The sequence below is a fragment of the Dryobates pubescens genome, chromosome 8 (genome assembly GCF_014839835.1).
Source record: "Dryobates pubescens isolate bDryPub1 chromosome 8, bDryPub1.pri, whole genome shotgun sequence".
Taxonomy (NCBI): Eukaryota; Metazoa; Chordata; class Aves; order Piciformes; family Picidae; genus Dryobates; species Dryobates pubescens.
In genome coordinates, this window is record NC_071619.1 from 34,729,313 (window position 1) to 34,743,292 (window position 13,980).

At 42.6% G+C, this 13,980-nt stretch overlaps 1 protein-coding gene across 1 annotated transcript in view; it reads right to left on the reverse strand.

Moving 5' to 3' along the window:
* Window positions 1-13,980, reverse strand: part of NME7 (NME/NM23 family member 7) — a 96,902-nt gene that overhangs the window by 41,449 nt on the left and 41,473 nt on the right. The window contains exons 8-9 of the mRNA XM_054163225.1: window positions 4,170-4,234; window positions 2,799-2,867 (exon numbers count right to left, since the gene is read on the reverse strand). Of these exons, the coding sequence (XP_054019200.1) occupies window positions 2,799-2,867; window positions 4,170-4,234 (134 nt within the window). The remainder of the gene's footprint in view (window positions 1-2,798; window positions 2,868-4,169; window positions 4,235-13,980) is intronic.

A 13,980-nucleotide genomic window follows, 5' to 3' on the forward strand; every position in this document is an offset into this window, starting at 1 on the left:
AAAGTTACTCCTGACTCCTTCATTACAATACAAAGCTGAGGACTGAAGACCAGCTGCCATCGACCACAGCGAGTGGCATGAGGCATTATGTGAGACAAGTTTGGTCCGTCTTATACAGACTCATCAAGTACAGAGTGGATTTAAACAGCAGACACCATTGCTCTGCAAAGACTTCCAGTTACAGCTAAATCAAAATTTTCTTTAGCAAATAGTTTATTCATCAACTAACATGACTTGTGGTCAGACAGAACCATTCCTGGACCTGGACCAGACCCAAGCATTTTGATTAACAAAGTAGATTCGGAGCTGATCCAAAATAATCTCCCCTCTTTTTCCCCCATTTTCTATTCTGTCTACAGTAGGAAACATAAAGCAAAACAGCATAAAAAGTAATCAATAGTAAGCAAGATCCCATGCAGGAGATGCCATCAGAGCTAAAACTTTGGGCAATTGTTCATCTTTCTCTTTTCACAGTGCTTTTTTTCCCCAAAGTGCTTTCTAAGTCAAGCCTTTACCTGACTGACAAGGGGTAACCAGAAGAAATGGGAGCACAGCTTTTGAAAATGGTTTCTGGATGCTAAGTATCTTCTGTGCTGAGTTATTTTTGAACCATAAATAAAATTCAGATGAAAACAGGCAGTTGTGAGTCACAGATAGAAGAGGTCATATTCCTTCTCCAATATCCTGTTTCACAATATACTTCTTCCTATTTGGCCTGCACTGACAATATCTATTGCTGTTCTCATCTGTGCCTTCCCTGGATCTCTGTAGCATCATGACTGACTTTCCCACATTTTCCTGTTTCACAGATATCCTGAGTGCATGGAGATACTCATCTCATTTCAGCTAAGCACATCCAGAACATATGGCTTACAGGACAGAGCCCTAGATTATCACTTTTCTTCAAACCCCATCTGAAACACGTCTCTATTGACTTACCCTGTTTAAATGTCACTTGCCTTGCTGAGAAACTCTCCGATTAAATTATATAACTAAAACTTGCAATTTATTAAGGGGTCACCGTACAGAAGAGTTGCAGAAGATGGCAGAGAGCTTCCAATTTGGCTCAAAGCAGAGGCTTTTGCAGTACCACAGGATTCCTCAGGCCCTGAAATGCTGGATTAATATTACCATATTAGGATTCTGCCATATATCTACAGCTCTGGCTGTCCAATCTTCTTTTGGTCCAGAGGTGTTACCAGAGGAATCTTTATTCCCCACTCTGAGAGACAAACCTACAGTCTCTGTTGAAATAAGTTAGACTAAACACTCATAAAAGGGAAATTCAAAAAAAAAAATAAAATGGAGAAAAAAATGAAGATTATTTTGGGTCAGCTCAGAATCCACTTTGTTAATTAAAATAACATTACCATTTAAATATCAGGGATGATTTGCATAGTACATAGCATGGTAGAGAAGCTAAGCTCATAACTGTAAAATAAACCCAAATCCTCTGACAGAAGGTGATAAAGAAATGCAAGCTCTTCTTCTTGTATTCCTGTTCTCCTGTCTGCAGTTGAGAAGTTTTATGTGGCAGTAAAACAAGGCATAATAATAAACAGAGCCTTAGGCATTCACTGGGATTTACAGTGTATCTTAAAACTTCTTAAAATTTTCTGAAGATCCACTAAAGTCAGATCAATAAACTTAAGAATAGTTCAGAATGTCATTAGGAAAGCATTCAACTACAGCAGCCCCATTGTATGAAAAGTAATAAAAACCATATACTCTGGTCCAAAACACCACTGCAATAGCAAATCAAACCAAGATACAGATGTGACACATTCTCACAGCATTTCTGCAATAAAGTAACTTATCTGAAGGTTGGGTTTTTTTTCCACTCTACTGAACTTTACAAATTCCTTGGCTGAAACAATTTTCACAGAAGACTCTGCTCTCTTACAACACAGAGAGCACAATTTGCAAGGCGAGTTGGAATGGAATGGAATGGAATGGAATGGAATGGAATGGAATGGAATGGAATGGAATGGAATGGAATGGAATGGAATGGAATGGAATGGAATGGAATAGACCAGCACCAGAACAAGGGGACACAGTCTCAAGCTGTACCAGGGGAGGTTTAGACTCGAGGTGAGGAAAAAGTTCTTCACTGAGCGAGTCATTCGTCATTGGAATGTGCTGCCCAGGGAGGTGGTGGAGTCGCCGTCCCTGGAGGTGTTCAAGGGGAGATTGGACATGGCACTTGGTGCCATGGTCTAGTTGTGAGGTCTGTTGGGACAGGTTGGACTTGATGATCCTTGGGGTCTCTTCCAACCTTGGTTATACTGTGATACTCTGATACTGTGAAACCAGGTTGGAAGAGACCTTCAACATCATCAAGTCCAACCTATCATCCAACACCATCTAATCAACTAAACCATGCAACCAAGCACCCTATCAAGTCTCCTCCTCAACACCTCCAGTGATGGTGACTCCACCACCTCCTTGGGCAGCCCATTCCAATGGGCAATCACTCTCTCTGAGTAGAACTTCCTCCTAACTTCCAGCCTAAACCTCCCCTGGCACAGCTTGAGACTGTGTCCTCTTGTTCTGGTGCTGGTTGCCTGGGAGAAGAGACCAACCTCTGCCTGTCTACAACCTCCCTTCAGGTAGTTGTAGAGAGCAATAAGGTCACATAAGGTTAGTTTATTTGAGAAGAAGCTAGAACTGGTGAATACCAGAGTCCCAAAAGAAATCCTCTCACAATCCCCCCCTCCCAAAAAAATTAAGAGATGTAACTGCTTCCTTGTTTAATCATGGTTTATCCTTAAACAGATTATCCTCAAACTTCTGCTTACCACATATTCAGGGGCGACGCCTTTGTAAATCTCATAAAACTCTTCCACATTTGTACGCTCCAGGTTGAACTGAGGAAACAAAACTGTTAGTCAACCTGCCTTAAACAACAGCATAGAAGCACAGCCCTTCTTAAGCAGCAAACATTCAGAATACTCTTTTAAACAATGTCTACTAGGTAAAAGGAATTGTCTTGCAGCTGTAATCTGTAGTTTTTCAGCAACTTAACCAACGATGCCACAGGCAACACAGAATCATACAATCACTTAGGCTGGAAAAGACTTTTAAGATCAAGTCCAGCTGTTATCTAACTACCAAGCTGGTGCTAAACCATGTCCCTCAGCATCACATCTCTGTGTCTTTTAAACACCTCCAGGGATGGGAATTCAACTACCTCCCATGGGAGCCTGTTTCAGTGTTTGAAAACCCTTTGAGCGAAGAAGTTTCTTCTAACAGCCAACCTAAACCTCCCCTTGTACAATTTGAGGCAACTTGGCCTTGCTGAACCTCATCCCATTGTCCTTGGTCCATTGATCCATCCTGTCCAAGTCCCTCTGTAGAGCCTTCCTACCCTCCAGCAGATCAACACTCCCTCCCAACTTAGTGTCCTCTGTGACTTTACAGTAGGTGCCCTCAATCTCCTCAATTAGATCATTGATAAAGATATTAAAAATAACTGGTCCCAGCCCTGAGCCCTGAGGAACACCACTAGTGACCAGCCACCAGCTGGATTGAACTCCATTCCCCACCACTCTCTGGGCTCACATGTAGCACACAGAATCTTCCTGAAGCTTAAGTGGTAAGCAGACAATGTAGTGATGGCTGATGCCACTAAGACATGCAAGATTTCTGGTGGGGGTTTAACTCACGGGTCTTGAAACCTTCACAAAAATCAAAAGGCAGGATTTACAGGACTACAGTTGGGAATAATTCCTGTACCAAATTCCTTTCATTGCTGAGGATGATTCAGGGTGTCAAAATCCTTTTAAGTATCTTTAACAACCTTCCTCTGAATGCATACTAAGTAGATATTTTACAAAATTGAGGAAAGTTTAACAATCATTTTGCAATTGAGGTGAAGATACCTCAACTTGCTTCAGAAGAAACAGATATCATCATCATCCCCCTTCTAACCACCGGGAAATAGAGAGAGGAAAGGGGTCTCAAGGTCACTCAGCAACAAGAAACATATCAGCTGATCAATCAAATAGTAAACTGCAAACATCACAATGAAAATGCTGATCCCAGAATATTGCTACACAGTCTGCACATGGGGTTTGTACTGCTGGAAACACCTGTGCAAGGCTGTAAAGCTCACACAGCATTTCTCCAACTTCTGTTCATCAGAAAGGCATACCCAAGAGGAAACCTACCATCTGCAAAGCTGAGATCTGAAATCCTTCATCGATGATGGCTTTTATAATCTTTCCAGCCAGCCCTGAAGAAACACACAAAAGGCAGAAGAATTTACAACTGGAAGATATTTAGGCCAACACAACACTTATTTCCAAACCAGAAACTCCAGTGCTTGAGTAATGCTGTGAGAAAAAACAGAAAGCAGAACTGAGTTCACATACTCTATGTTCTATCTAAAGGGATGTCCTGATGATTTCAAACAACTGAATTCCATGCAGCTGTTGAAAAGAATCTCTACCAAAAGAGGGCAGTTAGTGAAGCCTTTGCTTCACTCAGATCAACTGCAAGACGCTCAGTTGCTTCAAGACTGAGATTTATGTATTTTATTAAGTCCCACAGGCAATACTGATGCTTAAACAATAATCAATTCATGTTGCACTGGACTGCAGGGCATTTCAGGCTGGCTATTTTGCTGGGTTTTATACAGTGTTCACCAGAGTAGGGGTCCTACTTCAAGATAGAAACAACAGGATAATAAATATTCGAAATAAACCAGGAGAGTAGTGCAAAATAACCTACTGCTTCTAAGCTTATAACTCACAAATATGTTATTGCTGATTATACTTCTTGCTTTATTATCCCATGCAACCCAGAACTCAAATCATATCCTGAGCTGCATCAGGAGGAGCGTGGCCAGCAGGTCAAGAGAGATTCTGCCCTTTTACTCTGCTCTTGTGAGTCTCCACCTCAAATAATGTGGCTGGTTCTGGTGTCCCCATCATAAAAAGCACACAGAACTGTTGGAAGGCCACAAAGATGATCCAAGGGCCGGAGCACCTCTAGTACGAAGATAGGGTGAGGGAGTTGGGTTGTTCAGCCTATAGAGGAGAAGACATCAGGTGGGACTTTATAGCTGCCTTCCAACACCTGAAAGGAACCTACAGGAAGACTGGAGAAGGAGTTTGCACAGGGTGTCTTGTGCGTCTTGACAAATGGTAATGGTTTTAAGCTGAGCAAGAGTAGGTTTAGACTGGATCTTAGGAGGTTCTTCAGTATGAGGGTGGTGAGACTGGAACAGGTTGCTCAGAGAGGTTGTGGATGCCTCCTCCCTGGAGGTGTTCAAGGCCAGGGTAGATGAGGCCTTGAGCAACCAAGAACAGTTGAAAGGTGTCACTGGCCATGGCCGAGAGGTTGGAGTATATGATCTCTATGGTCCTTCCAACCTAGGCCATTCTATGAAGGAGCAGAAAGTAGCAGGGAAGACATCAGATTGAAAAATGTTACAACTTTTAGCAGAATTATGGATTGGAATGAAATAAAACAGTCCATTAAAGTCACTTTCAACTTAACAGCACTTTAATTAATGAGCTGTAAAAGCTAAATCTTACAGGGACCTGCCAGTCCCAGCACACCACAAATCACCAGCCCTATTTCTAGGGCTGTTACATTCTCTTCCTTTGTTCTTGGCCTGTTTCCCAATTATCCATTGCACTGTTAAAAGTTCATTAGGCAAGACAGCCTACTGCCTTCAAAACAAGTCAAGAACTAGCTTCTTCATCTCAGCCCACACATAATTTTTAATACCCTTCCAATAATTAAAAATAACCCCTCTGGAACAACATTTTTTTTTACAGGAATAAAGAAGAATGCACGAATTCCCATGACTGATTAGATCAATGATCCAAATTTATAGGAGTAACTAGCACCAGATGTTTAAAGTAGCACTACCAAATTCATTTCATGTCTGGTTTCGACATGAAAAAAATGGGATTATCCAACTCCTTATTTGCAACTCTTAAGGTCCTGTCCCAAAACCCCAGAGAATCATGACCACTCATGACTGCAAACAAAGTAGTCTTTGAATTCCAAACAAGGAAAAACTGCAACTTGGAGCTGAGCTCTCCTGCAATATATTTCAGATGGAGTTCTCACTAATCTTGGTTTAAGACAACACTGCAAACACTGGGCAGCAGGGATCTCACAGATGTCTTTCTCAAAAAGGGTAGTTCCTCCTTTCAATTAATCAACCTGGCCCCTGAAGAGGACAGTTTACCTATCTCTTTCTTAAGAGTTTTTTCTATAACATAATTCTAGGCACTCTTACTATGCAACATAAACACACCCTTTCCAGACTTCCCAAAAACTGGGCCAGTGGTGATCTGCAGCTATTGATCTCCCAGCCTCACAGTGTACTGTATCATAGAACCATGAAATGGACTGAGTTGGAAGGGACCATAAAGATCATCTAGTTCTAATGGCTCTGTCATGGGCAGGGACACCTCCCACTTTACTGGGCTGTTTCCAGCCTGGTCTGAAACACTTCCAGGGATGAGGTGTCCAAAACTGCTCTGGGCAAACCTGTTCCACTGTCTCACCACCCTCATAGTAAAGAACTTCTTCCTAAGGTCTCAACCCTGCTCTAGTTTAAAAGCATTGTCCCTTGTCCTATCACCACAGGCCCTCCCCAGCACTCCTGTAAGCCTCCTTCAAGTACTGGAAGGTCTCCCTAGAGCTTTCCCTTCTCCAGGCTGAACAGACTGAACTCCCTCAGCCTGTCCTCACAGGAGCAGTGCTCCAGCCCTCTGATCATCTTTGTGGTCCACCTGTGAGCCATCTCTGACAGATCCATATCCTTCTTGTACTGGGGCTCTGGAGGTGGGCACAGTACTCCAGGTGGGGTGTCACAAGAGCAGAGGGGCAGAATTATCTCCCTTGACCTGATGGCCACACATCTTTTGATGCAGCCCAGAGTACAGTCAGCTTTTTGGTCTGCCAGTACAGCAGCAGCTATGAATAAGGATATCCAGTCATTTTTGTATTTGTACTTTGGAGCACAAGGAAGTGAATCACAGGGGGACAGGGAGCCTCCTGAAACACACACACTAGTCCAGTGGCTAGAAGGAGAGCTCAAAAGCCACCCAACCTAACCATGAGAGGGGAAAAAAGATAAGCTGGATGCAGTTAGAAGATACAGAGGAAAATGTGAGGAAATAAGAGAATATCGTTCATAGTAATAGAATCCAAGGTTTTCCATTCATTGCTCATTTCATTGCTCTAGGCATTGCACTAAAGAACCTTAAGAAGTTTGAAGGGCAGCTCTACAGATACTTATGGAGAACTCAATCAGTGTTGTATCACTGGTGAAAATCTTTACAAACAACACTACTAAAAGGGTAAAGGCAAAAGGTATCAGCAGTCATTTTTACAATAGAAGTCGGCACTTCATTTTGCTAGCACAAAAACAAGTAATTATGCACTCAGACAGTAAATCTTTGGGGATCTTTAAATCAAAATAGCTGAGCACTTGATGTGACTGAGAATGGGAACCAATAGAAAGATTCAAAGGAGGTGGAACATTTAAAGGCTTAATCCCAGCTGTGACGTTCTGAACAGCTTTAATGAACAAGACCACACTGGTGAATGCCAGACAAGGCATTGAGACACAAAATGATGAAAACCTGTAGGAAAAAAAACCCCAAACAAACTTGTTCTGAGACTTGTTGCAAGGAAACAGATGGGAAGAGTCACATTTAAAATCCAGATACAAATACAGAAATTCAAGTCAAACATTGCTCCCAGGCTATAGAAAGGATTCATTAATTTGGCTGCACGGTGCGTGCCATTTGAGAAGGGAATTAGAGGAAGGAAAAGATTAAGAAGCAAAGATCAATGCCCCTGCAACAGTTCCACATAACTCAAACTGATAGCTGTACAGTTACAAAAAACCAGAAAGGCTCAGATTGCTGTCATTCTTCTTGTGCTGAGAAAGCTGAATGAGAAATATGTGGGGTCTCACTTCTTTCTTTTGGGGTGCTCATTCTCTTGTGCTCCTTCAGAACATCCACTCTGACTTTTATTCACTGGTAAAGAATATGTCATTGACTGTGGCCAGTAGAATGTTTCTATGTTTATAATGAGTTCAACTTTAATAATTCATACAATGATTTTTAATTTTATAATGATCTTACTTCTAATTCTTAAGAATAGAATTAACCAGGTTGGAAAAGCCCTTCGAGATCATCGAGCCCAACCTATCACCCAACACCATCTAATCAACTAACCCATGGCACCAAGCACCCCATCAAGTCTCCTCTTAAACACCTCCAGTGATGGTGACTCCACCACCTCCCTGGCAGTGTGAACAAAACTCAACATTTTAGTACTGCTGGATTATATTGTGGCATTCAGCATTATAATTCAAACCATCTGTGTAGTTATTAATATTTCTTTTGTCTGGTTATCTCTGCTGAACACTATGCATGGAAATTTTCATGAACAGCTAGAGAAATGGTTAAAACTATGCTTTGTAGTGTGTGTTACCCCATAATTATAAGCAATCATTTTAATCTGCTATTGCACTGTCAATTAACTGCACTCTGGAAGTTAAAACCCTCAGGAGATCCCTTACAATGTTCCAGGCTTTACAAATTTTATATCCCATTTCCCATGAAGGTTTGCCAACTCACTGTCCCAGATCAATAACAAATACACTGTAAGCTCTGATATTTACTTTCAGCTTGGCAAACGGCTATCACGTATTTCTGCATTATGTGTCTCGGCTCTTTTCATACCCAGTACCTTACCTTTCTCCTTAGATTCTAATTTGAAAAGGGCAGTAACAGAGGAGACTTCAAGATATTTATCTTTTGCTTCAATGTACAGGGAAGTTAAATTATACATGCCTGCTTTTTTTTTTTTTTTTCATTTTCTCTAAAATGTCCTCAAAACCTTCTGGTTAGGAAGGTTTCATTGCATCCTCAGATATCAGGCTACTGACATACTTTGGATACAGAATTAAGGAATTGCTTCAGTTGGAAAAAAACACTAAAATGAGTCCAACCATCAACCCAAGACCACCATGGCCATTAAACCATGTCCTGTAAATGCCATGCCCACACGTTTCTTGAATACTTTCATGATGGTGACTCCACCATCTCCCTGGGCAGCCTATTCCAATGCCTGACCACTCTTTCAGAAAAGAAATTTTTCCTAACATCCAACCTAAACCTTCCCTGGCACAATTTCAGGCCACTTCCTCTCATTCTGTCACACGATGCTAAGGAGAAAAGACCAATCCTCACCTCGCTACAATGTCCTTTCAGGTAGTTGTAGAGAGCAATGAGGTCTCCCTTCAGCCTCCTCTTCTCCAGGCTAAACAATCCCAGTTCACAGAATCACAGAATCAGAGAATGTTAGGGGTTGGAAGGGACTTGCTGGAAAGGGTACAGGAAAGAGCTACAAAAACTATTTCCCCCTGATCCTTTTCAAAGTAATTAAGTAAAAGCCACAAGAAAGAAACTTTAACCCAGCCATGAAAGACCTAATCTAGTTCCGACAGCCAACATGACAAAACTGTTACACAGAAACATATTAAAGTTAATCCCAACCAGTGATCTACAAGGTGCTATTTCTGCTGACAAAATAGTTGAGTCATAACTGTCCTCAGGGCATTAAACTGGAGTTCATCCATTCCAATGCATTCACAGATTTGGCTTCCAAGCACCATAGCTAATACCTCCAGTTCTAGTAACAGGAGGGGAATCACAGAAAGAGAATGGCTAAACAATTGCAACTGTGACCTCGTAACTGAACTCTCAGAAGCTCCAAGAGGGTTACAGAACACAGATTCACAATTCAACTCTCCAATTATTAGTCAATTAAGGTCTACAATCCTAACCAACACACTGTGCTTACTAGTCACCACTCTTCTTGACTGAAAACTGGTCTTAGGAGAGGAGGCAGCGGCTAAGAGACACTGAAAGTCATGGCAGATTCTACATGGGCCAAACCGTATCATGTATCCACAACACACCCCTGATCAGAACATGCCTGCATGGAGTAGCATCAAGGTGCTTTTGCTTCCAGCTCCCAATAAAGAGGAATTTGACTGCTCCTGCAAATCCGCTTCAGAGTTAAAACATGACCACCTCGCCACTGCCAATTTCCAGACAGCCAGGGAGCTCCTCCATGTCCGCTGGGAAGAGTGGCTAGAGAACAAGCTGAAGCTGTCTAGTCTGGAGCACTGAGCTACATTGTCTCCAGTGGCCTTACCAGCTGTTCCCCCATCTCTGATCCTACACAGACGTTATGCTGACACCAGGCTGACAAAGTAGCTCTTGCCTTACCCCTTTAAGTGGTACCTGTGACGCACATTCCTAGACAGCGAATGACACCACCCCTCCAGTATTACCAGCACCCTTGACAGCTGAAGTTAAACTCCACATAACTCCCCTGCCACCCTTTATCAGGCCCCAGGGTTACTCTGTAGCCTGACAGACACTTGCAGTACTCCCACTTACTGGACTTATCATGTGTGTGAGTGCTGCGCCTGGTCCTGTTGCAGGTGGCGAGGCTGTGCTGCTGCAGCTGCTTAGCAACAGATGTTTCTGTATGCCCCTGAGGAGAGGGTCAGCAAGGCCAGAGATAAAACCAACAGTGATTTTCCACTGCTTTGTCACTGGACAGGAATCCTGCAAACCCTCTTCGGTAATCAGAGTCAGTAACTAAGAAAGGGCCTGCTGGAATGGGTCCAGAGAAGGGCCACAAAGATGACCAGAGGGCTGGAGCACCTCTCCTAGGAAGACATGCTGAGAATTATGGTTGTTACACCTGGCCAAGAGAAGGCTCTGAGGAGACATTATAGCAGCCTTCCAGTACCTGAATGGGACCTACAGGAATGCTGGGGAGGGATTGTTTCCAAGGGCATGTAGCGATAGGATGAGGAGCAATGGTTCGAAACTGGGGCAGGGTAGATTTAGGTTGGACATTAGGAGAAAGTTTCTTATGAGAATAGCGAAATACTGGAACAGGTGGCCCAGAGAGATGGTAGAGGTCCCATCACTGGAGACATTTAAGGCCAAACTTGGTGGGGTCCTGAGCAACCTGATGTAGTTGGAGATGTCCCTGCTGACTGCGGGGGGGTTGGACAAGATGACCTTCAAGGGTCCCTTCCAACTCAATGCATTCTGTGATTCTATGTCTCTGCCCAAGAATTCACCCGCATAAACTAGAGACTAGATTCATCCTTTTGGCATCAAGGTAAGCTTGCTGAAAAGCCACCTGGCTTATGGCTGTGGTTAAAGCAAACCATCTTCCAGCACGGAAAAAGGGAAGATTTTTCCATCTAAGAATCAGACATGAAACTGAAAAAAAAAGGAAACACTGGGGAAAAGAAGACTAGAAAGCAAAATTCAGATCATGACTGCAGCCAAATGTTTGTGGAGAAAAAAAGACTAAAGCTCCACACAAGCTCAAGTACGTAAATGAAATGTCTATCACACAATTTTAAATGTGTAATGATCAGATTATATCAATGGTAATTAGATAATCAAGATAAAACCCTCAGGAGTGCATAGGAAATTGCCAAAAGGTTTATTTTTAGACAGTCAATACTGCAAATTTGTGGAGTACAAATCAAATCTGCAATGCATATGAGGCTCCACTGCTTTGACCCACATAAATATCTCTCCATGCTCCTGCCAAATCATCTTTTCACATTGATGGCCACACAGGATTTCCTTCCCCCTTCAGCTGCTGTGTTTCTGCTTACATTCTCCTCTTCAGGATCAGCAGGATGGACAGGCATCGCTAGAAGCACTGTTGCTGGAGGTAAGCAAGTTGCTTGCTGCTAAGACCATGCGGTCTCCTTCATGCAATTTTGCCAGAAGCACAGCTTACTAGTTGCTATAGCACCTACTTCAACTGAGATACTGGAGATGTTGCTGGTATAACCAGAATGTCTTGGGTATCACTGGACACAGTTGCTAACAGCCATTAAAAGGGAGATGAGATGGGTGGGGCCTCCCTCCTCTGTCTCAGATTGCTGAGCCCAAATAGGTCAGTCCTTCCCTTCTCAAACTTCCTGCTTACAGATGCACAATCCACAGGGCCAGCCTGCTCCATTGCTACGTCTCTGCTCTCTTAATTCCTGAAACCAGGCTCCTCCCTTCTTGCCTGCCTGTTTCAGACAGGAAGCTGGGAATTCTCCTGAGCAGATTGTTTGGTCCTCCCAAACCCTTTCGGTATGCTGTTCCCAGACTCCACAACAGTCCACACAGGGAAGGAAGACAGCCTGCCACTGCCACACAGCATGCTCAGAATTTTAAAGCTTTAAAATCTACAGGAGGCAAAGGCTACATTCCTTCAACTTTAAAACAGGCAGTTTAATCCTAAGAGAGTAATTTCAGAATTAAGACCTCCAAAAACTATTGCAAAGCCAGCACACAGCTCTACTCTTCTGTGTATGGTTCCTCCAATTGGTTTTATAAGACAAAGTGTAATGAAAGAGATGCCCTTCAAGTGGTAGTGCTGTTGTTACTCACAAAAATAGGCTGAAGAAGAATACAAGAAAGACTAAGAAATACAGAAGAGAACAGGCCAAGAAAGTCAAATCCTTCCCACTGCCACACTCCTGGCATATTGTGCTAATAAAATAGAATAGAATAGAATAGAGTAGAATAGACTAGACTAGACTAGAATAGAATAGAATAGAATAGAATAGAATAGACAAGGTTGGAAAAGACCTTTGAGATCATCAAGTCCAACCTATCATCCAACACTCTCTAAACCATGGCACTAAGTGCCCCATCCAGTCTCTGATGCTGAGGAGTTCCTCCAACCCATGTGAAGAAAGATTCATCTTGCCTCAAACCAAAGACTGCAACCAATCCAGCTGCAATATGAAGTCACACCAGTGCTCTCAGGCAGAGAGGGAGACCACCACTCTGCCACAGTGAATTCTCCTTTCTCTAAGCCCAGCTCCTCATCAGAAGCCAGAATTACAGAAATTTTCACAAGGCCTTCTCAGTCTCATCATCTCTTTAAAAGATGTAGTACCTGTGGCTTTTGAAACATTCAGAGTAACACTGGAGAAAAAAGGCAGAAACAACAGATCTTACTAAGGTAAAATCCTAGTCAGTCCCTGAACCCCATGTTAATTTAAAATGGATAAAATGCTTTGCTGACTTAGAAAATTCCATTTGTATGTCTTTGTTCTGTTGAGGATAGTAATCAAAGCAATATGGAGAGAGATTGTTCAAAGTACACTTTGTCTTTCATATTTTAATTGCTGCTTGGCTGCTCTGGTCTCTCTTTAAAGCCCTCTATGGTGTGAGAAAAAGGACAGTAAATTGATTATAAGCTTAGCTTTAGTCCTGCTTTCCAGCACCCACGTTGCAAGGCTGGTTGTGCACTTAGATTTCTGTTTATCTGTAACCAGACCTTTTTCTCTCTCTCTCTCTCACCAGTCATACCTCCTCCAGACACATTCCCAGAGGAAAGGGCAAACAGGGCCAGAATTTGTCCTTTAGCAATTCAGAAAAAATCTGAGAAGTTCAAGAAAAGAAGAAAGTAACAGACAGGGCACTATGAAATCTACAGAAATTAAGATTGTAAGTAGGAAGGGGCAACCTGAGCTCACTAAGAATCTGAGCTTCCATATGTAATAGAAATTATATTTGAGGTATAGGAAAGCACAGCCTGAGTCATCCACTATGCTATTTTCACAATCAAATTAAGTATACTAACAATCCTGACACTGATGAGTTCATCCCTTAGCTAGGTGAGACCCCAGCCCCAGCTGCTGCCCATATTTCTGTAAAAGGAACACCACTGTCTTTGCTGCATGGGAGACTTATCAGTAGGTGATACCATGCCTCAAAGAGATAACAGGCCTACTATCAGCAGTGAATGTGAGACTCTTTCTTGTCAAAGCCATTTATTTTTTTCAGCAAGCTCTCCAGACATCCCACTTGAGGTGTGAAAGGCCTGGGAACTGCTGAGGCCACTTCTGCTGTTTCCATTTCAGCCATCCACAGGAAAAGAATGTAA